The sequence below is a fragment of the Sminthopsis crassicaudata genome, chromosome 4, assembly GCF_048593235.1.
Source record: "Sminthopsis crassicaudata isolate SCR6 chromosome 4, ASM4859323v1, whole genome shotgun sequence".
Lineage (NCBI taxonomy): Eukaryota > Metazoa > Chordata > Mammalia > Dasyuromorphia > Dasyuridae > Sminthopsis > Sminthopsis crassicaudata.
The window spans coordinates 295,401,506-295,427,781 of record NC_133620.1 but is presented as its reverse complement, the minus strand read 5'-3'; the positions used below and the strand labels follow the sequence as shown (position 1 = coordinate 295,427,781).

General features: G+C 39.7%; 1 protein-coding gene and 1 long non-coding RNA gene across 3 annotated transcripts in view; one reads left to right on the top strand and one right to left on the bottom strand.

The window, feature by feature from the left end:
- Positions 1 to 26,276, top strand: part of MINK1 (misshapen like kinase 1) — a 67,310-nt gene that overhangs the window by 39,992 nt on the left and 1,042 nt on the right. The window contains exons 3-31 of one of the 2 annotated variants that reach the window (XM_074311686.1): positions 96 to 152; positions 229 to 354; positions 7,712 to 7,822; positions 8,269 to 8,359; positions 8,814 to 8,944; positions 9,231 to 9,285; positions 9,463 to 9,541; positions 10,048 to 10,223; positions 10,648 to 10,717; positions 11,260 to 11,470; positions 13,745 to 13,858; positions 14,711 to 14,914; positions 15,327 to 15,500; positions 15,812 to 16,072; positions 16,306 to 16,391; positions 16,787 to 16,896; positions 17,272 to 17,360; positions 17,598 to 17,621; positions 17,761 to 17,927; positions 21,556 to 21,658; positions 21,737 to 21,874; positions 22,112 to 22,220; positions 23,621 to 23,788; positions 23,927 to 24,070; positions 24,311 to 24,445; positions 24,747 to 24,847; positions 25,131 to 25,280; positions 25,374 to 25,533; positions 25,784 to 25,923. In XM_074311686.1, coding sequence (XP_074167787.1) covers positions 96 to 152; positions 229 to 354; positions 7,712 to 7,822; positions 8,269 to 8,359; positions 8,814 to 8,944; positions 9,231 to 9,285; positions 9,463 to 9,541; positions 10,048 to 10,223; positions 10,648 to 10,717; positions 11,260 to 11,470; positions 13,745 to 13,858; positions 14,711 to 14,914; positions 15,327 to 15,500; positions 15,812 to 16,072; positions 16,306 to 16,391; positions 16,787 to 16,896; positions 17,272 to 17,360; positions 17,598 to 17,621; positions 17,761 to 17,927; positions 21,556 to 21,658; positions 21,737 to 21,874; positions 22,112 to 22,220; positions 23,621 to 23,788; positions 23,927 to 24,070; positions 24,311 to 24,445; positions 24,747 to 24,847; positions 25,131 to 25,280; positions 25,374 to 25,533; positions 25,784 to 25,923 — 3,684 coding nt within the window. The remainder of the gene's footprint in view (positions 1 to 95; positions 153 to 228; positions 355 to 7,711; positions 7,823 to 8,268; positions 8,360 to 8,813; positions 8,945 to 9,230; positions 9,286 to 9,462; positions 9,542 to 10,047; positions 10,224 to 10,647; positions 10,718 to 11,259; positions 11,471 to 13,744; positions 13,859 to 14,710; positions 14,915 to 15,326; positions 15,501 to 15,811; positions 16,073 to 16,305; positions 16,392 to 16,786; positions 16,897 to 17,271; positions 17,361 to 17,597; positions 17,622 to 17,760; positions 17,928 to 21,555; positions 21,659 to 21,736; positions 21,875 to 22,111; positions 22,221 to 23,620; positions 23,789 to 23,926; positions 24,071 to 24,310; positions 24,446 to 24,746; positions 24,848 to 25,130; positions 25,281 to 25,373; positions 25,534 to 25,783; positions 25,924 to 26,276) is intronic. The other variant, XM_074311687.1, reaches the window with a different exon arrangement.
- LOC141566725 (uncharacterized) lies at positions 22,511 to 23,728 on the bottom strand. The gene is made up of 2 exons (XR_012489380.1): positions 23,600 to 23,728; positions 22,511 to 23,302 (listed from the first exon to the last, which is right to left on the bottom strand). It is a non-coding gene; the product is annotated as an uncharacterized LOC141566725 (long non-coding RNA).

The window sequence follows — 26,276 nt, the reverse complement described above, 5'->3', positions numbered from 1 at the left end:
AAAACTAAGTAATCCACATGAGACTCAACTGTATAATCTTGGCTCTGTTAGCATTGTGTTTTAACCTTTAATTTTTTTTATTTCTTTGTCCCCAGGGTCGACATGTGAAAACAGGGCAGCTGGCTGCCATCAAGGTTATGGATGTCACAGAGGTAAAAAGATTAGGATAGTGGATGGGAAGAGAAAGTGGAGAAAATCTCAGGGTTCACCTTTTTTTACCTCACTTAGGATGAGGAGGAAGAGATCAAACAAGAAATCAATATGCTGAAAAAATATTCCCACCATCGCAACATTGCAACATACTATGGAGCCTTTGTCAAAAAAAGTCCCCCTGGAAATGATGACCAGCTCTGGGTAAGCCAAACCACCCCTCATCCCCACCCCCAAACTAAAGTCTTTATGCTACTTTTCTAAACATGCTTTTTTTGTACCAAGCTAAGAAAAAGACTCTGGGAGGCCATCCTTTTCTGCCCGTCAATTCAGTGGGTTTTTCCTTTCTCTGAAACTGGATAGTATATATGGTCTATCGCACATCCTGGAATTATATTTAAAATTTATGAAATATATTGGTCTTTGTTTATTGTATGTGCATGTGTTTTGTCTTTCTAGCTATATAATAAGCTTTTGAAGGGATACTTGGGCCCCAATCTCAGTTCTGCTAATTACCAGATTGTGACTCCAGACACTTTCCTTTCCAGGGGCTTCAGCTTCTTCACTTATAAAATTAAAAGTTGGCTCCTTAAGGTCCTGTTGAACTCAAAGATTTGAGCTTAGAGGATTTTTTATTATTCATCATTCTTAATTCAGTACAATCAATGTTTATTAGTCACTTGCTACACTTAAGCATCCTGTTTTTGATTGGAAGGGAAAAAGCACATCCAGCAATCCTTGTAGTAGGTATGTTAGGAGGTTGATCCTGGCTCATGTGCCTGGGGAAAGGTTGCCTTGAAGAGCTTGCTTTTACATCTAACTAGAGAAAACTAGAAGTAGCCTTCAAAGCCACCTGATTTGAAACTTTCAATTTATAAGAAAACCACTTGAGTGGCTTGCTTAAAGTACAAAGATTTGAATTCAAGTCTTAAGACTCACCATCTACCATAGTTTCCAATCATCATTCCAAGCACATGCAATAGCAAGAACAAAAGCTCTGAAACAGGAAAGTACAAAATGTGTTTGGGGGAGAGCTAATACCATTTGACTGAAATATATAGTACAAAAGATGGAAGTAATATGAGATTAGAAGGGGGAGGTGTCAGATGGTTCCTTGGACATTGCTAGTCAATGAATTGCAGTAAGCCATAGAGAACCACTGAACAGTTTTTAAGTAAAACAATGACATGACTGTAAGAAATAACCAGCAGGATGAATACAGAGAGGCTTGGAAAGACTTATATGAACTGATGCTGAGTGAAATGAGCAGAACCAGGAGATCATTATACACTTCAACAACTATACTGTATGAGGATGTATTCTGATGGAAGTAGATATCTTCAACATAGAAATGATCTAATTCAGTTCCAACTGATCAGTAATAGACAGAATCAGCTACACCCAGAGAAGGAACACTGGGAAATGAGTGTGAACTGTTTGCATTTTTGTTTTTCTTCCCAGGTTATTTTTACCTTCTGAATCCAATTCTTCTTGTGCAACAAGAGAACTGTACGGATCTGCACACATATATTGTATCTAACATATACTTTAACATGTTTAACATGTATGGGACTGCCTGCCATCTAGAGGAGAGGGTGAAGGGAGGGAAGGAAAAACTCAGAACAGAAGTGAGTGCAAGGGATAATGTTGTAAAAAATTACCCATGCATGTGTTCTGCCAATAAAAAGTTATAATAATTAAAAAACAAACAACCAAAAATAATGATATGACAAGATCTATACTTTTAAGTATGTAATAGATACGTTAATTGGAATTTAATAAGCATTAACTAACTTGATATTTGTTGTTATCCTTCACAAATATCAAGTTAAATAGCCCTTAAGAGGAAGGGCAGGGGTCTGCCATTTTAACATGTCTTAAACACCTATTATAGAGAAGAGTTCCTCAACATATAGTATCTCCCAGAAAATTCCCATTGTTTTACCAAAGGCTATGTTGGCTGTTCTCCTATTAACCCCCATTCCTAACTATCAGTAAGTATTATTCTTGGAAATTAGTCTCGTAATTGGCAGAACTAGAATATAGGACTCTTTCTATTCTTTTCTTTTATTAAAGCTTTTTATTTACAAAACAAATGCATGGGTAATTTTTTAAACATTGCCCTTGCAAAACTCTGTTCCAAATTTTCCCCTCCCCTAGATGGCAGGTAGTCCAATACATGTTAAATATATTTAAATATATTAAATCCAATATATGTATACGTAGTTATACAATTATCTTACTGCACAGGAAAAATTGGATTTAGGGAAAAAAAAACCAAAAACCTGAGAAAGAAAACAAAATGCAAGCAAACATTAACAGAAAGCATGAATATGCTATATTGTGGTCCACACTCCATTCCCACAGGCCACTCTCTGGGTGTATATGGCTTTCTTTATCACAGAACAATTGGAACTGGTTTGAATCATCTCATTGTTGAAGAGAGCTATGTCCATCAGAATTGATCAGCGTATAGTCTTCTTGTTGCTGTGTATAATGATCTCCTGGTTCTGCTCAGTTCACTTAGCATCAGTTCATGTAAGTCTCTCCAGGCCTCTCTGAAATCATCCTGTTGGTTGTTTCTTACAGAACAATAATATTCCATAACATTCATATAACATAATTTATTCAGCCATTCTCCAATTGATGGGCATCCGTTCAGTTGGAATATAGGATTCTCAAGTGTAACAATACTCAGCTCCTTTAAGAGTTTATTATTTTGTTCAAGATATTCATAAGAAGCCTTTGACTAAATCATAGCTTTCCAGTCTTTGTGGAGGGGAAGCAAGGAAAATTTTGTTTTCCCTTTCCTTCTCTGTTTTCTAGTAGACCTTGCCATTTTAGGTCAAATGTTTGACTAGTTGCACATCTTTTCTTTCCTATGTTCTTTGTTCTCAAGGAGAAGAAAAAGCATAAAGATATGATAATCAGTGATGTTAAGGCAGTATTTATGAAGTTACTAAATTAGTTATTTAGATAGTAAATGTAATAAATGTCCCTTATCTAAATGCTGTTAAGAATTTCCAATAGGCAAGAATAATTAAAACTTAACATAGAAGGCAGGACTTGAACTTCATCTGATACTCTTTTGGCATATTAGAGAGCACAAATCTAGAATGTATGCAGAAGTTTAGCTGTTGAAATAAACATTTATTAAATACCTACTATCTTCAAAGTCTTCTGATAAGGAGTGAATAAGTGTGAAAAATTTTGGAAGTGGAATCAATTTTGATTATTTAAAATTGAAAAGGTTTTGCAAGTTATCAAATTGTGCATACCCTTTGATCCAGTAGTGTTACTACTGGGCTTATATCCCAAAGAGATCTAAAAGAAGGGAAAGGGACCTACCTGTATGTGCGAAAATGTTTGTAGTAGCTCTCTTTGTAGTAGCCAGAAACTGGAAACTGAGTGGATGCCCCTCAATTAGAGAATGGCTGAATAAATTATGGTATATGAATGTTATGGAATATTATTGCTCTGTAAGAAATGACCAGCAAGATGATTTCAGAAAGGCCTGGAGAGACTTACACGAACAGATGTTGATAAGCAGAACCAGGAGATCATTATATACTTCAACAACAACACTATATGATGATCAATTCTGATGGATGTGGTCCTCTTCAACAATGAGATGAAACAAATCAGTTCCAATAGAACAGTAATGAATTGAACCAGCTACACCCAGCGAAAGAACTCAGGGAAATGAGTGTGAACCACTACATAGAATCCCCAATCTCTCTATTTTTGTCTGCCTGCATTTTTTATTTCCTTCACAGGTTAATTGTACACTATTTCAAAGTCCGATTCTTTTTGTGCAGCAAAATAACTATATGGACATGTGTGTGTGTGTGTGTGTGTGTATTGTATTTAACATATACTTTAACATACCATCTGGGGGAAAGGATAGGGGGATGGAGGGGAAAAATTGGAACTAAAGGTTTTGCAACTGTCAATGCTGTAAAATTACCCATGCATATATCTTGTAAATAAAAAAAACTATTAAAAGAATAAAAGAAAAAGAGTTTTGCGCAGAACAATCCAATACAGCTAAGATGAGAAGGAAAATAGTTTTGCATCAGGTTTCTCTGATAAAGGTCTAATATCCAAAATGTAAAGAACTGATTGAAGAATCCAAGTCATTCTTTTCAACGATGAGGTGATTCAGGCCAATTCCAATAGATTTGTGATGGAGAGAGCCATATGTATCCAGAGAGAGGACTGTGGAAATTGAATGTAGATCACAACATAGTATTTTCACCTTTGTTTTTGTTGTTTGCTTGCCTTTTTCTCATTTTTTCCCTTTTGATCTGATTTTTTTTTTGTGCTTGTGATAAAAGTAGAAATGTGTTTCGAAGAATTGCACATGTTTAACCTATTGCTGTCTAGGAAAGGGGAGAGATAGGGAGGGAGGGAGAAAAATTTGGAATACTTTGCAAGGGTGAATGTTGAAAATTATTTTTGCATTTTTTCATAAAGCTTTTTACTTTTAAAATACATATATAGTTTTCAACATTCACCCTTACAAAACTTTGTGTTCCAATTTTTTTTCCTCCCTCTCTTCCCTACACCCCCTCCCTTCAAGGCAAGTAATCTAGTATATATTAAATGTGCAATTCTTCTAGCCTTATTTCTACAAGTATCATGCTGCACATACACCCAAAAAATCATATCCAAAAGGAAAACAAATGAATAAGCAAACAAAATGCAAGCAAACAACAACAAAAAAGTGAAAATATTATGTTGTGATCCAGTTAATCCCCACAGTCCTCTTTCTGAGTGCAGATAGCTCTTTCCATCACAAGACCATTGGAACTAGCCTGAATCACCTCACTATTGAAAAGAGCTCTGTCCATTAGAATTGGTCATGGTTGTTGCTGTGTACAATGTTTTCTTGGTTCTACTCCCTTCACTTAGCGTCATCAATTCATGTAAGTCTCTCTAGGCCTTTCTGAAATTATCCTCTGGAAAATTTCTTCTTCTTTTTAAAAATTTTTATCTTTTATTTATTTTTATTTTTATTAAAGCTTTTTATTTTCAAAACATATGCATAACTTTCAACATTCACCCTTGCAAAAACTTGTGTTTCTCCCTCCCTTTCCCTTATCCCCTCCCCTAGACATCGAGTAATCCAACATGTTAAGCATGTACAGTTCTTCTGTAGATATTTCCACAATTATCATGCTGCACAAGAAAAATCAGTTGATCATTTCTTATAGAACAAAATATTCTATAACATTCATATATCATAACTTATTCAGCCACTCTCCAACTGATGGGTATCTAATCAGTTTCCAGTTCCTTGCCACTACAAAAAGAGATGCTATAAAACATTTTTGCACATATGGTTCCCTTGCCTCCTTTAAAATCTCTTTGGTATAGTATGCACAGTTTGATAATCTTTTGGGCATAGTTCCAAATTGCTCTCCAGAATGGTTAGATCAGTTCATACTTCCACCAACAATGTATAGTGTCTTAGCTTTCCCACATTCCCTCCAACATTTATCATTATTTTTTCCTGTCATCTTAGCCAATCTGAGAAGTATGTAGTGGTACCTAAGAGTTGTCTTGATATTTTTTGCATGAATTTTGAAAAATAAAAGGCTATTATTATAAAAAAAAAATTTAAAAAGGCTCCTAACTATTCTCTACTTGATAAATGGTCAAGGAATATGAACAAGCAGTTCTCAAGGGAAGAAACCATATCTATGTTCCAAATTACTAATATTTAGAAAAGTGAAAATTAAAGTAACTTTGAGATTCCACTTCATATCCATCAGATTGGCAAAGTCAATAAGATGACAGGTGTTGGAGAGGTAAATCAGACACAGTGATGGTTGAACTGCATCATAGTCTAGTCAATTTGGAATGCATTTTAGAATTGTTACCCCTCGCCCCCACAAAGAGATAAAGAGGAAAAGGTCCTGTTTATAATAAAATATTTACAGTAGCCCTTTCTGGAGGGCAAAGAACTGGAAATTAAGAGATTGTCAGTTGGAGAATGGTTAAATTATGGTATATGAATATAGTGGAATACTATGTACTGTAAGAAATAAAGGGACAGTTTCCAAGAAATTTAGGACTTGTATGAATTATGAAATAAACATTGGTAAGAGCATATAACATTAGTATTGTTTTTTTAAATTAATAATTCTTGAAGATTTAAGAATGTGAATGATCAACCATGACTCTAGGGGACTGATAAAGGATATTGCCCACCCCATAACAAAGAAATGACAGACTAATATGCAAAATAAAGAGATATATTTTGGTCAATGTGGGAATTTGTCTTAACTGTACTTGTATAAGGGTTTTACATATTTGTTCATTTTTCAATGAGAAAAAGATGTGTATATGGGGGGGGAAATAAATGCTTGATAAATTTTTTTGAAAAATTTTTTAAAAAATCTTGTGGCCCTATGGCTTTTGGAAAGAAAGATGAATGCCCTGACTCCCTTCAGTTCCCTTCTAGCTTATTCTGAGGGGTAAGTTTCTAGAGCTCATTTTATCCCTTCCTAACTTTGAATCTAGAACCTCTATAGTTTACACTTTGGTTGCCTCTGGTTAAAGCACTTACCATTTTGTATTATATGTGATCTGTGTATATGTCATATTTCTCTACTGATCTTTATGCTCCACAAGCAAAGGAATAGTGTTTCATCTTTTGTCTTCCACAGGGCTCTGCACTTCACAGATGTTTATTGAATTGTTTTGAATTAGTTAAAACTGGTTAACTTAAGAAGTTGGAATATAGTGCTGCTTGCACTGAAATTTCTTCTGATTGGCATCAAATGGCAGAACTAGGAACACTAAGTAGAAATTGCCAAGAGACTTATGTAAAAAGAAACTTTCTAACAATTAAAACTATCCAAAAGTTGAATGATCCCATTCTTTGAAATAGTAAGTTTCCCTTACAGGAGGGTTTCAAGTACAGGCTGGATGAAAACTTATTGTTATCAAACTTAAATAGAAGTGGATTCCTGCAGGTCCTGTATTGACCTAGAAAATCACAAATTAACTCTCTATAAGTTATATTTTAATCTGATTTGAGGGGCATTTGACACCTCTGTTGTAAAGACTATTTCTGTTTAATTCTAAGCCTCTAAGGAATCTATGATTCTGTGAATTAATGATTCTAACACTGGCTGAATATATTGAATTTTCCTTAGGATAAAGATTTCTCATCTCATGGACTTTTCTGTTTCCTCCTTAGTTGTTTTCTCTTGCACTATTAGGTTTGTTCTGTATTATCAATCTCCAGTTGAATCTCTTGCCTTTAGACTCAGCTTTTCTAGTAGTTCTCTTTATTGCTTTGTCACTTTCTTCCCCTCCTTAACCTCCAGTCCTTTCTTTCCCAATCCCAAGAAACTGCTCGCTAGATTACTGCTGGCATAAGGCTCTCTCATATGATGGTCTCCGTGATGGTCTCCAGCCCAGGTCATCATCTAGCCCCAAGACTAAATCAGGTCTAGAGTGATTAACCGAATCTTGTGTCCTTCCCTGACTGTTAAGGGGAGAGGATCTGATGATTCATCCTTCTGCTTGCTCCCTCCTGGGTCTATAGCTGGTCATGGAGTTCTGTGGTGCTGGTTCTGTGACAGATCTGGTGAAGAATACTAAAGGAAATGCTCTGAAAGAAGATTGTATCGCCTACATTTGCAGGGAGATCCTCAGGGTGAGAGACAAGCCTTCCCTATCCTTTCTCCCCCACAACCTGTCTACTATCCCATCTATACTTCCCTTGTCCTGAGTACATCTATGAGCAATGTTCAAGAATAAGCACTAAGGGAAGAGCTCCTATTCTGGTGAGAGAGAGACAGTCCCTCTATCCTAAAAATCATCCCATTCTTTTCCAGTTCTAGTTCTACTAGTTCTATTGTGCTTTTCACCTACCAACTATAAGTATCATAATAGTGGTGTTTTCTCTCCCAGCTGCCATCCCCTTCCCAATTTCCAAAAAGTTTAGTTTAATTTTCATTCTCTAAGGAAAAGAATATTTAAACTTTCCATTCAAATTCTACCTAAGCTACTTTTCTCGATGTTTACCATCTTCTGTCTGCTTAGTCCCTTTCCTTCCTTGACCCTTACCAGCACTTACTTTTCCTCCTCTTCCCTTTCCAGGGACTGGCCCACCTCCATGCCCACAAAGTGATTCATCGAGATATCAAAGGCCAAAATGTGCTGTTGACAGAGAATGCAGAAGTTAAGCTAGGTATGATAATTCCTCCTGGGACAGATGGCAGATAGATAGCCTTCCCCATGCCTTGGCATAGGCTTATAGGATAGTTCCTTTCCTGTTTGGAGATGAATTATAAAGTCCTTCTCTTCCTCCTCTGTTCTGAGGCAAACCACCAATGTCATTTAGAAGTCCAGATTTTTTACCTTTTCCTCTTCTTTACATCTTCCCTCTACTACAGTGTCTTTTCCCATTTGAAGAAACTGGACAGAATGAGTACTCCTTTCAGACAAAGCTATCCCATATTCCCTCCCATATTTTCCTATATACCCCGGGGCCTTCTCTCCTTAGCATCTAAAGTGTAGGATACACTATTTACAAGGCACATAGGATGTTGTTACAGTTATATAATGGAATATGGTAGGGGAGATTCCTCCCTTCTTACTCCTTTCTTATTCATTCCTTGCTCCCTTTCCTCACCTCTTTCTAGTGGACTTTGGGGTGAGTGCCCAACTGGATCGAACAGTGGGCAGGCGCAATACATTCATTGGTACTCCCTACTGGATGGCCCCAGAAGTTATCGCCTGTGACGAGAATCCGGACGCTACCTATGACTACAGGGTACTAGCTGGAGACCTCAGGGAAAAGAATAAAGGGCTAGGGTGGCAAAAAGGATTGGGGGAATAACAGGACTAGAATTGAGAAGAGAATTGTTGAGGTCGTGGAGATTAGAGGGGTTAGATGGGATCAGACAGATTCATGGGGAGAGAGTATAGATGGGAGAAGAGAAGGCCAAGGAAATAAAAATAGGTTGAAAAGAGAGGCCCTGGAAATAAATATATGTATGTCAAGGGATGGGGAGAAATGACAAAATAGGGCCCTTATAATTTTGGCCTTTCCCTTGCAGAGTGACATATGGTCTCTAGGAATCACAGCTATTGAGATGGCAGAGGGAGCCCCCCGTGAGTAATGGGGAAGGAAGCAGGGGCAGGGCTGTAGTAAGTGGGAGGAGGCAAGTTTTAGATGGGAGGGACTCAAGGGAGGCTAACACAACTGAATTCAAAGATAGATGTGTTGGGTGGGGATTATTAAATTGTCAGAAGATGTATGAGGACTTGTGGTCCTTCTTACCCTCCTAGCTCTGTGTGATATGCACCCCATGCGTGCCCTCTTCCTCATTCCTCGGAACCCCCCGCCAAAGCTGAAGTCTAAGAAATGGTAGGTGCCTTTAGGACATGGGGGCTCAGCAGAGGGTGGTGTCTGAAAATAAAATGAAACCTCCTTTTTATCTTTACATATTTAGGGTTGAGCAAGCCCTAGAGTGTGAACAGCAGAGCAGAACTGGGTAATGCTGTGAAGAAAGGGATAACATAAGTACTTATGCACTTAAAGCACTAAATTAACAAAGCAGTAGTAGTAGTAGTAGTAAAAATTAGGCAGTTTATGTTTCTGAAGATAATGTTCATGGAGGCAGGATTAGATTCAGATTTGTCAGACCTGACCTCAAGAGTCTAGAGTCCCCTCTCAATTGCACCTTTTTTTTTTTTCCCCTTCTTTTGAGGCAGTTAGGATTAAATAACTTATTTAGGGTCAGATAGCTAGTATAGTCAAGTGTCTGAGGTTGAATTTAAACTGAAGTCCTCTTGTTTCCGGGGCTGGTGCTCTATCCACTGCAATAACTAGCTGCCCCCCACCCCCCAGTATATCTTTTTAAACTCTTTCAGGTCTAAGAAATTCATTGACTTCATTGATACATGTCTCATCAAAACATACCTGAGTCGCCCACCCACTGAGCAGCTTCTCAAATTTCCTTTCATCCGTGACCAACCCACAGAGCGACAGGTTCGAATTCAGCTTAAGGACCACATTGACCGTTCTCGAAAGAAAAGGGGCGAGAAAGGTCAGTAGGGGAAATGAGGGGGAAGGGTGGGGATCTCCCTGAAAAATTTCACTGTCCAATTATTTTGTTCCCTACCATGACAAGCCCTAGGTTTTCTCTCCTTAACAGTCCTTAGAGCTCTTTCCCTTCTACTTCAGGGAATACCCTGTCATGAGTTTTTAACTCTGAAGATCCTTGTGCTTTTATAGGATTCTTAACACCCAACCCAGGCTAACCATTGACTCAGTTCCTATTATTCCATTATATTCCAGGTTTTTGCCTGGGTCCCAAAATTGAGAGCCTCTATGGGGAAGAGAATAGGCAGCTAAGTGTGGAACTAAGGGTGGTCCAGTATTTATCTTGATCTTATCAACTCTATCTAAACTAATGTGAGGAGAACTGCATGGGGCAATTTAGGAAATCAGCAGTGGTTTCTTCCTTGCAGAAGAGACAGAATATGAGTACAGTGGCAGTGAAGAGGAAGATGACAGCCATGGAGAGGAAGGAGAACCAAGGTAAACTTGGCAGAGTGAAAAGTGTTATTTTTGGACTAATGGGAGAGATGATGGTCTTGTAGTTCATAGGGAATCTTAGGAAATTAATAAGGGAGAAATGTAATCAAATCCATAAGTGCTAGAAGAATGTGGAGTGAATTATGAGAAAGAGTTACCAAGTAAAGCTTCCCAGAAGGGCAATTAGTTGGTAGCAGTTTGAAAGGAGAAGAACAAGATGGGACTCAAGGAAGGGACAGGCCCAACAAAGCTAATATCTCAAAGAACTTGGATTTAAACCCATTTTATTATTCTTTTGTCTTTTTAAGTCCATTGCTCTTTCCACTGCACAATACTTGTATAAAGGTTTACAGATAAAAGCTTATAAGATGAAGGGATGAGGACCAGAGAAATATATTTGAGTTACTGGAATAGAAAGTCAGAGATAAGAAGTTCTAGCAGATGAAGGCTATTAAATTAGGGATCTGTAAAAGAGGGGAGAGAGAAGATAGAGTAAAGGGAGCAGTGAGTGTGTGAGACTAGTTTCATCTTTCCTTTCTCCTTAGCTCAATCATGAATGTGCCTGGTGAATCTACACTCCGTCGAGAATTCCTCCGTCTTCAGCAGGAAAACAAGAGCAACTCGGAGGCCCTGAAGCAGCAGCAGCAGCAACAGCAGCAACTACAGCGTGACCCAGAAGCTCACATCAAGCACCTCCTCCACCAGAGGCAACAGCGCATTGAAGAGCAAAAGGAAGAGCGACGTCGTGTTGAGGAGGTCAGGGCCAAGCCTTGAGAGGTGGCATGTGCTCTGGGAAAAATCAGTAGAAGTATATTTGGCTTCGTCTATTTGTACTCCACTTAGTCCAGCTTTACCTAAAAATGTATCTGATCATCTCCTTTATTATCAATTACTATTGTTTAACCTTATCATTCTTTGAATTATATGAGGAGGGCATTTTTTCCCCTTGGATCTCAGTCTCTAAATTGTTCCAGGGAGAAAGACTAGGATTTGAAATCTAGATTTCATTCTTATTGTAAGCAAAGGTTATATCATAGCAAAAGTAGGGGCGCCTCAGTTTACAATAAGGGGATTACTACTTATTTCATTTCTTAAGATTCTCTTTTTCGCCACTTTTTATTAACAAAGAGAATTGGCAGATGCCTAGTTTCATCCCCCTCCCCATAGATCCCAATGAGTTTATTGCTGTATGTCCTGCATTCAAAGTCTTATAATTCCCTTACAAGTGTATCTCACTTTAAATAGAACACATTTTTTAAAACTGACTTTTCATCATATATATTGTTTTTCCATTAATTTACAGTATCACTGGTTACCATTCCGTTTTAATTCCAATTCTTCTAATTTAATATTTTAATGTCTTTTTGTCCCTTCCTCACCATTCCTTAGTTATTTTATCAAGTGATTAATGATCTAAACAAACACTTAATAGAACTTATCACCATTATTTATATTAGTAATAATTCCAGGGGCAGCTAGGTGGCGCAGTGGATAGAGCACCAGCCTTGAATTCAGAAGGACCTGAGTTCAAATGTGGTCTCAGACACTTAACACTTCCTAGCTGTGTGACCCTGTGTATGATTTAACCCCAGCCTCAGGGGGAAAAAAAAAAGTAATAATTCCATATCATAAAAGATATCACCAAGAAAAATATGTGATAGTAAAAGGAATTAGGCCAGTTAATATGAGCCATATGATGAAGGTAAAGGAAGACAAATGGACAACCATAGTTCTATACCTATGAACTATATGCTCTAGAAAGATGTCCTCCACATATGGAATGGATCTTTTGTGAAGTCTCAATGGAAGAACATGAACAAGAATCACATCCACGGAGAAGGCTTGGAAGCTATTCTCCAGAGTGTCCTAGCAATGAATTAAAGCAGGATTAGCATCCTTGGAGTTAGAAAATAATATTTATATTTACATAACATATAGTGTTAAAAAGTTCTTTCCTCCAGCCCTGGAGAGTGGGAAATACAAGGACTAGAATCCCATTTTGACAGTGAGGAAACTGGGGCAAAAAGAGGTTAAGTGATTTGACTATGGTCATCCAAGTAGAGTCATGGCAGGGACTTAAATTTGAATGCTTCTATTTTTCTGATATGTTAGCTTACAATTTCACATTTTGTCTGATTCATATACCAATTCAAATTAATTGGGGAAAGGCAAGTCTGAGTTAATGAGAAGTCTGGTATCTTAAAAATACATATTACTACAAGTTAATGGCTAAAAATTGTCAAGGAGAGATTTTGCCAGTTGTGCTTTTTAGAGAATTTGTGAGGATCATTTGTACTTATATTAATTGCTTCTAAATAGCAATAATAATAAGCCTATTGGCTTAAATCATTGTAGGACCATCAGAATTTAAGGCTGAAGGTTAAACCTTGGTGATCATCTTATTTATTTTTCTCATTTTATGAACATGAAAACTTAGACTAGAAAAGTTAGGAGGTTCCTTAAGATGACACAAGGCAAGTAGTAGAAGTGGCTTTTGTTCTGGTTTTTCCTGATCACCAGTCTTCAAAAGTAGATTGTTCTTAAATGAGTTTGGACCTGATTAGCAAGGCTTTATTGTAGTTCTCCTGCCATTTTATACCTGATGTTTTTAAAGAACCTTTTTTGAGAATGCTTTCTCTGATCTTAGAGACTGGAACTGGAGATATCCTAGAAGCCTATTCAATTAGGGATATTTTTGATCCTCTGTCTGTCAGGCTATAAATTGCTAACGCTAAAACTTTCCTCCTTCCCCCAGAATATCACCCAATATATCTCTGTAACCCAAAAAAGAAAATTGTTTACATACCCTCTATTTTAGCTTGGAGATCAATCTTTGGACTAATTCTGTAAAAGTGAGCCTAAATCTGTCCCCCATTGATATTCAGAATTAATATCCAGTACTCTTAGAGAGTTCCTTGTAAAAGAGAATGAGGGCTTTTCCCATTATTTGGCCTAGCTAATATATGGGAAGTATCTAGAATCATATAAGTTCTTGGTTGATCTCTTCCTCTCCTCCTCAAACCCCTATAGCAACAACGTCGAGACCGAGAGCAGCGAAAGCTGCAGGAGAAGAAGGAACAGCAACGGCAAGACATGCAAGCTCTTCGAAGGGAGGAAGAACGCCGTCAGGCAGAGCGAGAACAGGTACGGTCTCCCTGCATACACACCTAGGCACCTTCCCTCTCTAGCTTCTGCTGTCCACTTCCCCTGCTCCCCATACCTCTCCTGTTCCCTCCCCCACCCCCAGGTTCTTCTGTCTTTTTTCTAGCTTCACTATCTCTTTCTCTGTGTGTGTGTGTGTGTGTGTGTGTGTGTGTGTGTGTGTGTGTGTGTGTGTATTCTCTCCTATTACCCCACTACCCTTGGCTCCCTTATCTTTCCCTGTCTCTGTTTCTTTTTTTCTAAATTATCTTATCTCTTCCTGGTCTGTCTGTTCTGACTTCTTCTGCCTGTTTGCTTTCTTCTCATTCCCTATTCCTACTTTCTTGCTATTCCCATCATATTGCCTTTACTACTTTTCCTTCACCCTCCATACACATATCCTTTCTCCTCTGTATTCTTTTTCTCCTCTCCTGTCCCTCCACCTCCTGTTCTCTTGTTCCCCTCTCTTCTCTCCCCTGCTTGTTTCCCTGCCCCCCTCCCCCTTCCCCCCAGGAGTATATCCGACATAAATTGGAGGAAGAGCAGCGGCAGCTTGAGATTCTTCAACAACAGCTGCTCCAGGAACAGGCCCTGCTGCTGGTAATGGGGTCCTTCATCCACTACCTTATTTCCTTTTGGGAAGGGTGGTAGGGTGGACTTCAGGACTTCTTTGTTTAAAATAGTGGAGACAAGGAAAAAGGTTCCAGTGGCTACAGGGGTGAACAACCTCTCTAGGCATTTGAAAAGAAGAGATCCTATCTATAGCCTATGTCTTCTTCAGCCTCATAAGGGCATTCCCAATCACTGCTTTTTCAGTGCTGAATCTCTTTTTCCCTTCCCCTTCCATGATACCAGGAATACAAGAGAAAGCAGCTAGAGGAACAACGACAGTCAGAAAGGCTTCAGAGACAGCTGCAGCAGGAACATGCCTATCTCAAGTCCTTGCAGCAGCAACAGCTCCAGAAACAGCAACAGCCACCTGCACCAGGAGACAAAAAGCCCCTATATCACTATAGCCGGGGTGCTAATCCTGCTGACAAGCCAGCATGGGCCAGAGAGGTATTCTCTAAATTCCTACTCTGATCCTTTAGGAGCCACCCCATAGGGTCTTCTCTGCCATTCCCTTTTTTTTTTTTTTTTTTGAGGCTGGGGTTAAGTGACTTGCCCAGGGTCACACAGCTAGGAAGTGTTAAGTGTCTGAGACCAGATTTGAACTCAGGTCCTCCTGAATTCAAGGCTGGTGCTCTATCCACTGCGCCACCTAACTGCCCCTCTGCCATTCCCTAAAACCCAGCATCCTTGGAGTCTGATGAAAGGACTGAGGGAGTTTTTGGAAAGGAGCCAGGAACTGAAGAAAAGGGATATAATTATGGGGAGATGAGTTGAAGAGAGCTGAGTTCTGTAACCATAGGGAGAAAGTAAAAACAGTGGGATTTCATTTTGACACCTGCCCCTACCTATCTCTCCACAGGTAGAGGAGAGGACAAGAATGAACAAACAACAGAACTCACCCCTAGCCAAGACTAAGCCAAACAGCACAGGACCAGATCCTATTCCCCCACAAGCCCCTGTTGGGCCTTCTGGGCCTCTTTCTCCAACCCCACCCATGCAGAGGCCAGTAGAGCCCCAGGAAGGACCACACAAGGTAAGTTTATATGGCTTCTTTGTTCTCTTGCAGATAACATCACTTGCAGGTTAGTGTATAAGGAGACTTATTCAGAAATACCTACAAAAACACACTTATAGATGTTTCTATGTGCTTTTTCTGCCTGTCATTTTCTTACACAGTAAATATACCAAGAATCCCAAGCTATCAAAAGAGCGATTTAGAAGGTGGAGGAAGAGGAGGAGGAATAGAAAGCTAGAGCTCCTACCTCAGGCTCATTCTCATTATTCCTTGGAGTTTGGATAAATCGTAAAGGTTTTTTCCCCTCATTCACTATTCTTTTCTTGCAGAGCCTTGTTGCACATCGGGTCCCACTGAAGCCATATGCAGCACCTGTGCCCCGTTCACAATCCCTACAAGATCAGCCTACTAGAAACCTGGCTGCCTTCCCTGCTGCTCATGACCCTGACCCCACTGCCCTCCCACCTACTGCTACTTCTGCCTCTCGTGGAGCCATCATCCGACAAAATTCAGACCCCACTTCTGAGGCTCCTGGCCCCACACCAACACCTCCGTCTTGGAATCGAGCAGACAGTGAGGCGCCACCTAAGGCAAGTATAGCCTTGAAGCTAATGCAGCACTCTTTTTCAGGGAATGGAATATAAATAAATGGAATAAAGATGGGGGGGGATAGGAAGTGAGCAAGAATGAGTACAGGAAAAAAGTTAAGAAAAATGGAACGTAGAAGCAGGTCCTAAGGAAGAATATACAGATTCATTTGCTTCAGTCTCTCTCCCCTCCTTCCTTTCCTGTCCTTCCTCTGGTACTTCTTATAATTCTACAGGTACCCCAGAGGACCTCATCCATTGCCATTGCCCTTAATACCAGTGGAGCTGGAAGTTCCCGACCAGTACAACCTGTCTGTGCCAGGTAATGGCCATGTTGGAATGGACTAGGGGATGGGATATAGAGGATATTCAATCCCCATTTTGGGATGGAAGAACCCTAGCCTATCTATCCCAGCCTCCCCTGGCCCCCAGCCACTCCTGTGCTCCCACCCTTTACAGACCTCAAAGTAACTCTACCTAGCAAACCTACCTGCAAACTCAGGCAGAGTGGGTGACCCCCCGGGGCCTCCAGGGTCCCCCTCTCAGCCCCCCAGCTCACCCAGCACCAATAGGTAATGACATTGTCACCCCCTTAATTCTCCCTATATGGCAATGATCACTCAACCATGGGTTCCTAAACTTTGCTAATTCTACAAACTGAGGTAAAGGAAAATTGACTCACTAATTCCTCTCCTGACTCCTACACATCTGCCACAGTAACCCAGACCTTCGAAGGAGTGAGCCAGGCTGGGAGCATGGAGACAGCCTCCTCCAGTCCCATGGCCACCTACCACAGGCCGGCTCACTAGAGCGCAACCGAGTAGGAGGTGAGGCCTCTAAATTTCCTGTTGATGGGGGAGAGATGAATAGGAAGAAAGAAGTGGAGGGTTGTTGTGAGAATAAATAGTGAGATGACAGTCATGGGAATTAAAAATAATAGCCATTTCCATTGTTAACAGGCTAGACACCATGTAGCAAAGACCTAGGCCTATCCTAAGTAGTTTTCTAGGCTGAGGCACATACATGGATAGTTATGGGAAATAAGATCCTATATTACCCTCTATGGGGCTGGGAAAGGTTGTGGAAGCCTATTTAAACCTTATCAGTGATTGGGATGATGAGTCAGGACAGAGTAATAGAACAGAGAGTAGTTATCTCCCTTCTCACCATCACTCTCCTTTCTTCCCATCTCTCATCTCCAGCATCCTCCAAGCTGGACAACTCTCCCATCTTGTCCCCAGGGAACAAAGCCAGATCTGATGACCATCGTTCTAGGCCTGGCCGGCCTGCAGTGAGTAATCTTGTTGGCAAGTGCTGCTCTCCCAACCACAGGGATAGATCTCTTGAATTCCTCTTGGGAGCAAGTAACTCTGGGAGCAGGAGCAGGGGCAGGATCCTATAAAATTGAAGTGGGGGAGAGCAGTACTGGGAATGGTAGTTGGAGGGCTTTTCCCGCATTACTAACCACCTCTTGTAATCTTTCCCCTACTTCTTCTGGCTGCCTTTCTTCCACTGTGATTACCCTCAGAGCTATAAACGAGCAATTGGTGAGGTTAGTACAAGAGATGTATTGTGGACAGGGTTATGGAACTCTTGATCTAACCCTATTTCCAACCAGTAGTACCCTTCTACTCTTGGGGACTAACAACCTCTGGCCAGCCTCTTAAAATCTTCTCTTTTCTCCGATTAAGGATTTTGTGTTGCTAAAAGAAAGAATGGCAGATGAGGCTCCCCGCCCTCCCAAGAAAGCTATGGACTACTCATCATCTAGTGAGGAGGTGGAAAGCAGTGATGATGATGAAGAAGAGGAAGGAGATGGGGACCATTCTGAGGAAAGCAGGGACACACCTGGAATTCGGTATAGGAATGGGTGTCTGTAGGAAGGGCAACTATATAGAATCAGAAGAAATGGGAAGGAAACTTCAAATTTCTGGGTTAGAGTACAAGGGTCCAAGGGACACAATTTTGGAAGAGGGATGATTTTCTCCTTTTCATTGGAGTGTTGACTACTGCCTTGGAAATCAGTTAATTACTCCTTTTGAATGACTTTTAACATTGAAGTGTCCATTCATATTATCCTTATCACACATTGCTCTGAATTGTAATTATTTGTGACTAGTCTTCTCACACACTCAGCAGACATTTATTAGTGCCTACTTTGTGCAATGCGTTATATTTTATGGTAGGGATATAAAAATAGATTATGCTTTTAAGGAGCTTACAAGATAGTTGTGTGTATTGAGGTTGAGGAAGACATGTACCCCAAATAACTGATAAGTTGAATGCAAAGAATAGTTCAGAATATAAAACAAACAAACAAAAAACAAGGCTGATTTTGAGAAGTGTTCATAGAGGAGTAAGCATAGGAATTGGGTCTTGAGCTTAAGCTTAAATATAAAGAAGGATTCTATAAGGCAAAGATAAGAAAGGAGAGTGTTTCAGGCTTGGGGTCTTGCAAATGCAAAGGCAATGAAACAGGAGATGAAATATCATGTTTGCAATAAAGAGGCCAATCTGATTTGATCCAGAGTCCCAGAATACAGAAGAGGGGTTAATGTCCAAGGAAACTGAAAAGATAGGTTGGGTCCAGGTTGTGTAGAGCTTTAAAAGCTAAAAAGTCACTGGTATTATTCAATATTGTATTGGAAATCCTAGCAATAGAAATAAGAGAAGAAAAAGAAAAAGAATCAGAATAGATATGATGTAATAAAATTATCTCTTTTTGTAGATGATATAATGATCTACTTGGGAAATTCTAAATTCCGAAAAAGCAGGTTATAAAGTAAACTCACATAAATCATCAGCATTCTTCATTATTATGAACATGATTCTGAGAAAGAAATAGCTAGAGATACCCTATTTAAAATAACTCTAAATATCTACCAAAATAAACTCAGAATCTATATGAACAAAACCATAAAAATAAATTTTGTATATGAATAAAATCAGATTTAAATAAATGGAGAAATAGTAATTGTTCATAGGTAGGTAAAGTAGCACCAATATAATAAAAATGACAATTTTATTAGAATTTATCTATATATTTAATGACAATCCAATTAAATTACCAAAAAAAATTTTACAGAGCTAAAAAAAAATAATAGAATTTATTTGGAAGAACAAAAGGTCAAGAATATCAAAGGAACTAATGGAGGGAAAAGGTAAAAGAAGGTTTTACAGTACCAGATCTTATGCTATATTATAAGGCAGTAATACTGAAAGGTAGATCAGTGAAATAGTAGACATATAATATACAGCAGTAAAGGAATATAATTATTCATTGTTTGATAAGTATAAAAACTTAAGTCTTTGGGATAAGAATTAGTATTTGGTAAAAATTGTTGGGAAAGCTGAAAAGCAATCTGTAATATATTGAGCATAGATCAATATCTTGCACCATTTACTAAGATACAGTCAAAATGGACATATGACCTAGATATAAAAGGAGTTATTACAAGAAAATTTGAAGAACATGGACCATGTTACCTATCAGAATTATGGGTAAGTGAACAATTTATGAACAAACAAGAGATAGTGTTGTGAAATGAAATTGGGTAGTTTTTATTATATTAAGTTTAAAAGTTTCATATAAATAAAACAAATGTAGCCAAGATCAGAAGGAAAGCAGAATACTACAAAAAACAATTTATAGGCAGTTTCTCAGAAGTCTCATATCTCAAATATATAAAGAACTTTGTCGAATTTTAAAATGCAAAACATTCCCCAATTGATAAGTAATTAAAAGATGCAGTTTTCTGATAAGTCAAAAATATTTAGTCCTATAAAAATGCTCTAAATCATTATTGATTTAGAGAAATGAAAATAACAAATATTGGAATGGATAAGGAAAAATTGGGACCTTACTTCATTGTTAGTGGAATGGACTGATCTATCCGTTTTGGGGAGAGATTTGGAATTATGCCCAAAGAGTTATTAAACTGTCTATTAACTCAGCAATTCCTCTATTAGGTCTGTTTCCTAATATGATTAGGGAAAATGGAAAAGAAGCTATATGTTCTAAAATATTTATATCAGCATTCTTTGTTGTGGCAAAGAGTTGGAAATTGCAGGGATGCTTATCAGTTGGGGAATGACTAAACAAATTGTGCTATATGTTCATTATGGAATATTACTGTGTTACAAGAAATGATGAGTTCAGTGATTTTAGAAAAGCATAGACACACTTCCATGAAATAACAAAGAATGAAAAAGTGAAACCAAGAAAACACTATATACAGTAGCAACAGTATTGTTTTAAGAATAACTTTGAGCAACTAAGTCATTCCTTAACAAGGATATAGGTGATATCTGGAAGAAAGGCAAGCTAGTAGATGATAGAATGTAGGAATCCCAGGAGTAACATAAGATAAGGCTGGTAGATTAGATCCAAATTTACAAGGGACTTAAAAGCCAGAGTCATGAGTTTATTTTATATTAATTAGACAGTGATAGAAGATTTTGAACAGAAGGGTGCCATAATCAGATAAGTAAATTAGAAAGATAACTTATGTGGCAATGTGAAGGATAGATGATCAAAAGCAGAGCTGTAGACAAGAACAGTGAGGAAGCTAGGTATGAGCCTAAACAAAGGTAGTTAAAATGGGGTGGAGAGGAGAGAAAAAAAAGGAGAGACACTTTAAAAATTAAACTGTTCATTGACCTCTTTTTTTTTTTTTTTACATCAATCACATTTTTCAATATTTTCCTCTCCTTTGCAGAACACATCATGCTTTATAACAAAAAATTAAAAATACTTTAAAAAAAAAGTTAAGCAAAAATGACCCCTGTAGTGTTCCATAACTATAGTTCTCCCCCTTCAGCAAAGAAGGGAAAGAGATATATTTTCCTATCTCTATTTCACTGTATTTGGTTTTATTTTGTGTGAGAAATATTTCAAAGATAAAGTCAGTAGAATTTTAAAACTGTGTGGGGAAAGGGAATTGTCAAAAATAATAATGTTGGGAGTTTGGATGACTGGGACCATCAGCAGAAATCCAAAGGAGGGGCATAAAAGGTGAAGAATTTAACTTGAGATATATACTGAATTTCTACCTCCTCCAGGTGGAGACATTGAACACACTTTATACAAACCCTGCAATAGAGGTTAGGAGTAGAGAGATTGGGAGTTTCTGATGGAGCCATATTTATATAATTTGGAAACATAATAATAATGGAAGTCATATTTATAGCCTGCATTCATTTTCGCTCAGTATTTGTAGAATGAATGATGCTGAGATTTTATTTTATTTTTTCCTGAGGCTGGGGTTAAGTGACTTGCCCAGGGTCACACAGCTAGGAAGTGTTAAGTGTCTGATACCAGATTTGAACTCGGGTCTTCCTGAATTCAAGGCTAGTGCTCTATCTACTGCGTCACCTAGCTGCCCCCAATGCTGAGATTTTAAATGCAAAATGCTTCTTTCGAAATAACTTGTAGATGGGTACAACTAGATGGGACACCCTTGATTTCACTTCTTTTCCCCCAACAGTGATGGAGACACAGATAGTGTCAGCACCATGGTTGTCCATGATATTGAGGAATTGTCTGGGGCCCAGACCCCCTATGGAGGAGGCACCATGGTGGTCCAACGGGTGAGTTCTCTTCCTACCCAGTGTTTACTCAATTCACTTCCTGGCCAAGCTGGCACTGACTCCTTCTCCTTCCTACAGACTCCTGAGGAGGAGAGAGGACTGCTGCATACTGAAAGCAATGGCTACACTAACTTGCCTGATGTGGTTCAGCCCAGCCATTCACCCACTGAGAGTGGCAAAGGACAGGGCTCCCCAGTTAAAGATGGAAGCAGTGATGTATGTGGAACAGGGAAGGGGGATTGTGGAAGGGGGTAAGGAATATTCTGGAGCAAATGTCATAGAAAAGCATGAGAGAAATCTTGAATGGGGGAGAAATTTTGAGAAATCCAAATCTGGGGAAGAAGAGGCATTTGGTAAGGGAGATAGAATGTGATGATAGAAATCCTGAACAGTAGTCCATAGAAAGGAAATTTCTGTTTGTCCAATTCTGCCTACATCATCTTGTTTCCACAGTACCAATCTCGTGGCCTAGTCAAGGCCCCAGGCAAGAGCTCCTTCACTATGTTTGTGGATTTGGGGATTTACCAGCCGGGAGGCAGTGGGGATACTATCCCTATTACAGGTGAAGATAACAAGAACATCATTATCATTCCTGAGAAGAAACATTGTTCAGTCATTTTTCAGTTGTATGCAACTTTTCATTACTCTATTTGGGGTCTTCTTGGCAAAGATGCTGGAGCAGTTTGCTCTGCCCTCCAGCTCTTTTGACATTTGAAGAAAGTGAGGCAAACAGGGTTAAGTGACTTGTCCAGGTGATATAGCTAGTAAGTGTCTGAGGTCAGATCTGATTCAGGAAGGCGAGTTTCTTTTTTTCTTTTTTTTTTAATTTTTATCTTAAATTTTTTAGGTATATTTATTTATTATTATAGCTTTTTATTGACAGAACATATGCATGGGTAATTTTTCAGCATTGACCTTTGCAAACACTTCTGTTCCAACTTTCCCCTTCCTTCCCTCCCCTAGATAGCAGGCAGTCTCATACATGTTAAACATGTTAAAGTATAACTTAAATACAATATATGTGTGCATATTTATATAATTCTCTTGTTGCACAAGAAAAATCAGATTTAGAAAGGTAAAAATAATCTGGGAAGAAAAACAAAAATTCAAGCAAACAACAACAGAAAGAATATAAATGCTATGTTTGTTGTAGTCCACACTCATTTCCCAGTGTTATTTTGCTGGGTGTACTTGGTTCTGTTCATCACTGATCAATTGGAATTGAATTGGATCCTCTCATTGCCAAAGATAGCCACTTCCATCAGAATTGATCCTCATATAGTATTGTTATTGAAGTATATAATGATCTCCTGGTTCTGCTCGTTTCACTCAGCATCAGTTGATGTAAGTCTCTCCAAGCCTCTCTGTATTCATCCTGCTGGTCATTTCTTACAGAACAATAATATTCCATAACATTCATATACCACAATTTGCTCAGCCATTTTTCAGTTGATGGGCATCCACTCAGTTTCCAGTTTCTGGCCACTACAAAAAGGGCTGCCACAAATATTTTTGCACATACAGGTCCCTTTCAGGAAGGTGAGTCTTTCTGACTTAAGGCCCAGCACACTCTTTCCAGTGTGCAACGTAGTTGTCCTGAGGAGCAATTATCCTTAGAGATTATGAACATGTTGTAGACATTATCTAGGAGATAAGGAGACCAATAAAGGAAAGAAGGCACCAATTTTTTTTTTTTTACCCCAGTCATCATTCTTTTATCCTCAGACATTTTGTCAGTGTCAAGAGAAGGCTGTTACAGTGTGAGGTAAATAATTGGGTCCAGAACAGATCCTTAGGTATGCAATATGACACAGAGGGAAAAGCAGTTTCCTTTTTACCCCTCTCATCTGTAAAATTAGAAGGTTGTAGTAATTAAATTTCAAGGTTCTTCTCGGGTCTATTTGGATCTATGGTCTTCTTTGGGAATCTTATGTTACTTACCAACTTCTTCTCTCCCTGCAGCCCTGGTGGGTAGAGAGGGTGGGCGGCTGGAGCAGTTGCAGTATGAGGTTCGAAAAGGCTCTGTGGTCAACGTGAACCCTACTAATACTCGGCCCCACAGTGACACCCCTGAAATTCGAAAGTATAAGAAACGATTTAACTCAGAAATCCTCTGTGCTGCCCTGTGGGGTAAGTATAGATGGGAGTAAGGAAGATTCTTAGACTAAGCTGGGGAAATCTATATATCCCTGGCAGGGAGATGGAATGGGTTCATTTTTTAGTGGAGTAGAGAAATGATTTTCAAATAATGATGCCTTTGTATTTTAGGTGTGAACTTGCTGGTAGGCACAGAGAATGGGTTGATGCTGCTGGATCGAAGCGGGCAGGGGAAAGTGTATGGGCTCATTGGGCGGAGACGTTTCCAACAAATGGATGTCCTGGAAGGGCTTAACCTACTCATCACCATCTCAGGTATTTAAAAGGTGGATAGGACAGTGACATATCTGGGAGAAAGACTGGAAGGTGGAAGTATTGTGAATTTAACCCACTCATCAAATCCTGATATTAGCAAAAGGATAGGGGTAGGGATGGGGCAGAAGAAAGGAACAGAAGGAAGTGGAATGCATTTGTCACTGCTATAACATAGACATATGAGGGTAGGGGAAGGAGTTGGGCTTCTAAAAAGGATGTTAATTCATGTACCACCACCAGGGAAAAGGAATAAGCTTCGAGTTTACTATCTGTCTTGGCTCCGGAACAAGATCTTACACAATGATCCAGAGGTGGAGAAGAAACAGGGATGGACTACTGTAGGGGACATGGAAGGCTGTGGGCACTATCGAGTTGGTGAGAGGAAAATTTCACTGGGCATTGTAAGGGACAGCAGAGGGAGGATGTTAACTTGTCAACAATGGGAAGATAGAGGAAGGGAACACAGGAAGTAAACATTACCTTTTGGAGGGATGAAATCTAGGGAGGTGAATACCACCTAGCACATGATGAGCATTTTACTTTAAGCTTAAGATCTGGGAGAACTTGAAGCAGAAACACTGGGGAAGTATTCAAGGAGAGTTGAGAAGGCAGTTATAGGTGTGTATTCACCTAACTGTTCCCTTCTCATACAAACCCCCACCCCCACTTTCCTCAGTGAAATACGAACGAATTAAGTTCCTGGTAATTGCCCTGAAGAGCTCAGTGGAGGTGTATGCTTGGGCCCCCAAGCCCTACCATAAATTCATGGCTTTCAAGGTAATACCTGCCAGCCACATCCCTTCTTTTCCCCCAAGTCCCATATTCTCACTCTGAATCCCCCACTCCCCCTCCCCAATTTTTCTTTTGCAGGGCTTTTACTGTTCCCTTCTACTCCCCATATTCCCCATCACCAGCACCTCAATCTTGTTCTAAACTGTCCACCCCTGTCCCTCTTGCCTCTTAGCCCCAGGCCCATTTCATCCTCTCCACATCTTCCCAGCCCCAGCCCCTCCCCCATCCCACATCCACTCCTCACCCTGAACTGCCCTATCCCCTTCAGTCCTTTGCTGACCTCCCTCACCGGCCACTGCTGGTTGACCTGACGGTGGAGGAGGGACAGCGACTCAAGGTCATCTATGGCTCTAGTGCTGGCTTCCATGCTGTTGATGTGGACTCAGGGAACAGCTATGATATCTACATCCCTGTGCATGTGAGTTGTGGGGAAAGCAGCTAAGTCTTTAAAGGGTGGGGAAGAAGCAGAGATAGTGTTTAGATGTAGTTACTTCTTCTTAATCCCCTACAGATCCAGAGCCAGATAACTCCTCATGCCATCATCTTCCTTCCAAATGCTGAAGGCATGGAGATGCTTCTTTGTTATGAGGATGAAGGTGTGTATGTTAATACCTATGGCCGGATCATCAAGGATGTGGTGTTGCAGTGGGGAGAAATGCCAACCTCCGTAGGTGAGGATCCTTCTCCAGCCCTGTCTGAGTTATCTCACCTCCAAGCTATTCTCAAAACTCAGCCCAACTTTTATCTCCTATTACCTCTTTTTTTTCTCCCTGGCATCTATGTCATGTCTTCTCCTCTAGAAATTTCCATTCCTGAAACTCCTAGGGAATTAGGAGTGGGGGTCCTACATAGAAGGCTTTGTATTTTTAAATGGGACCAGGCCACTCCATTGTCTTTGACATTCTCTTTCCTCTCTGGAAGCCTACATCTGTTCCAACCAGATCATGGGTTGGGGCGAGAAAGCCATCGAGATCCGCTCCGTGGAAACAGGGCATTTGGATGGGGTCTTCATGCACAAGCGAGCACAGAGACTCAAATTCCTGTGTGAGAGGAATGACAAGGTGGGAGTTCCATATGCCTCCTGCTATCCCCACAAATGCTACTGACTACTCTCTTATTCCTGCAGGGTAGAATAATATCTCGTGAGACCTAGAATCAGTGCTTCTTGGGAATACAGAGCTGTTAGGGAATTGGAGTTCTAGAGATGAGTCACTTCAGTGGTTTCAACTCTGACAATCTGCCAACTAGGACCCCAGAGAGCTCTACTACTCCACCCCAACCCCCCTCCTCCATTGGGTCCCTTTATAACCCAGGTGATTCTTTTCCAGCTCACTTGCCCACACCCAGTGCTAGGCAGAAGAGACCCTTTCCTGTCACCAGATCCCCTGTTCCTCCTAGACTTCGGCAGCATATA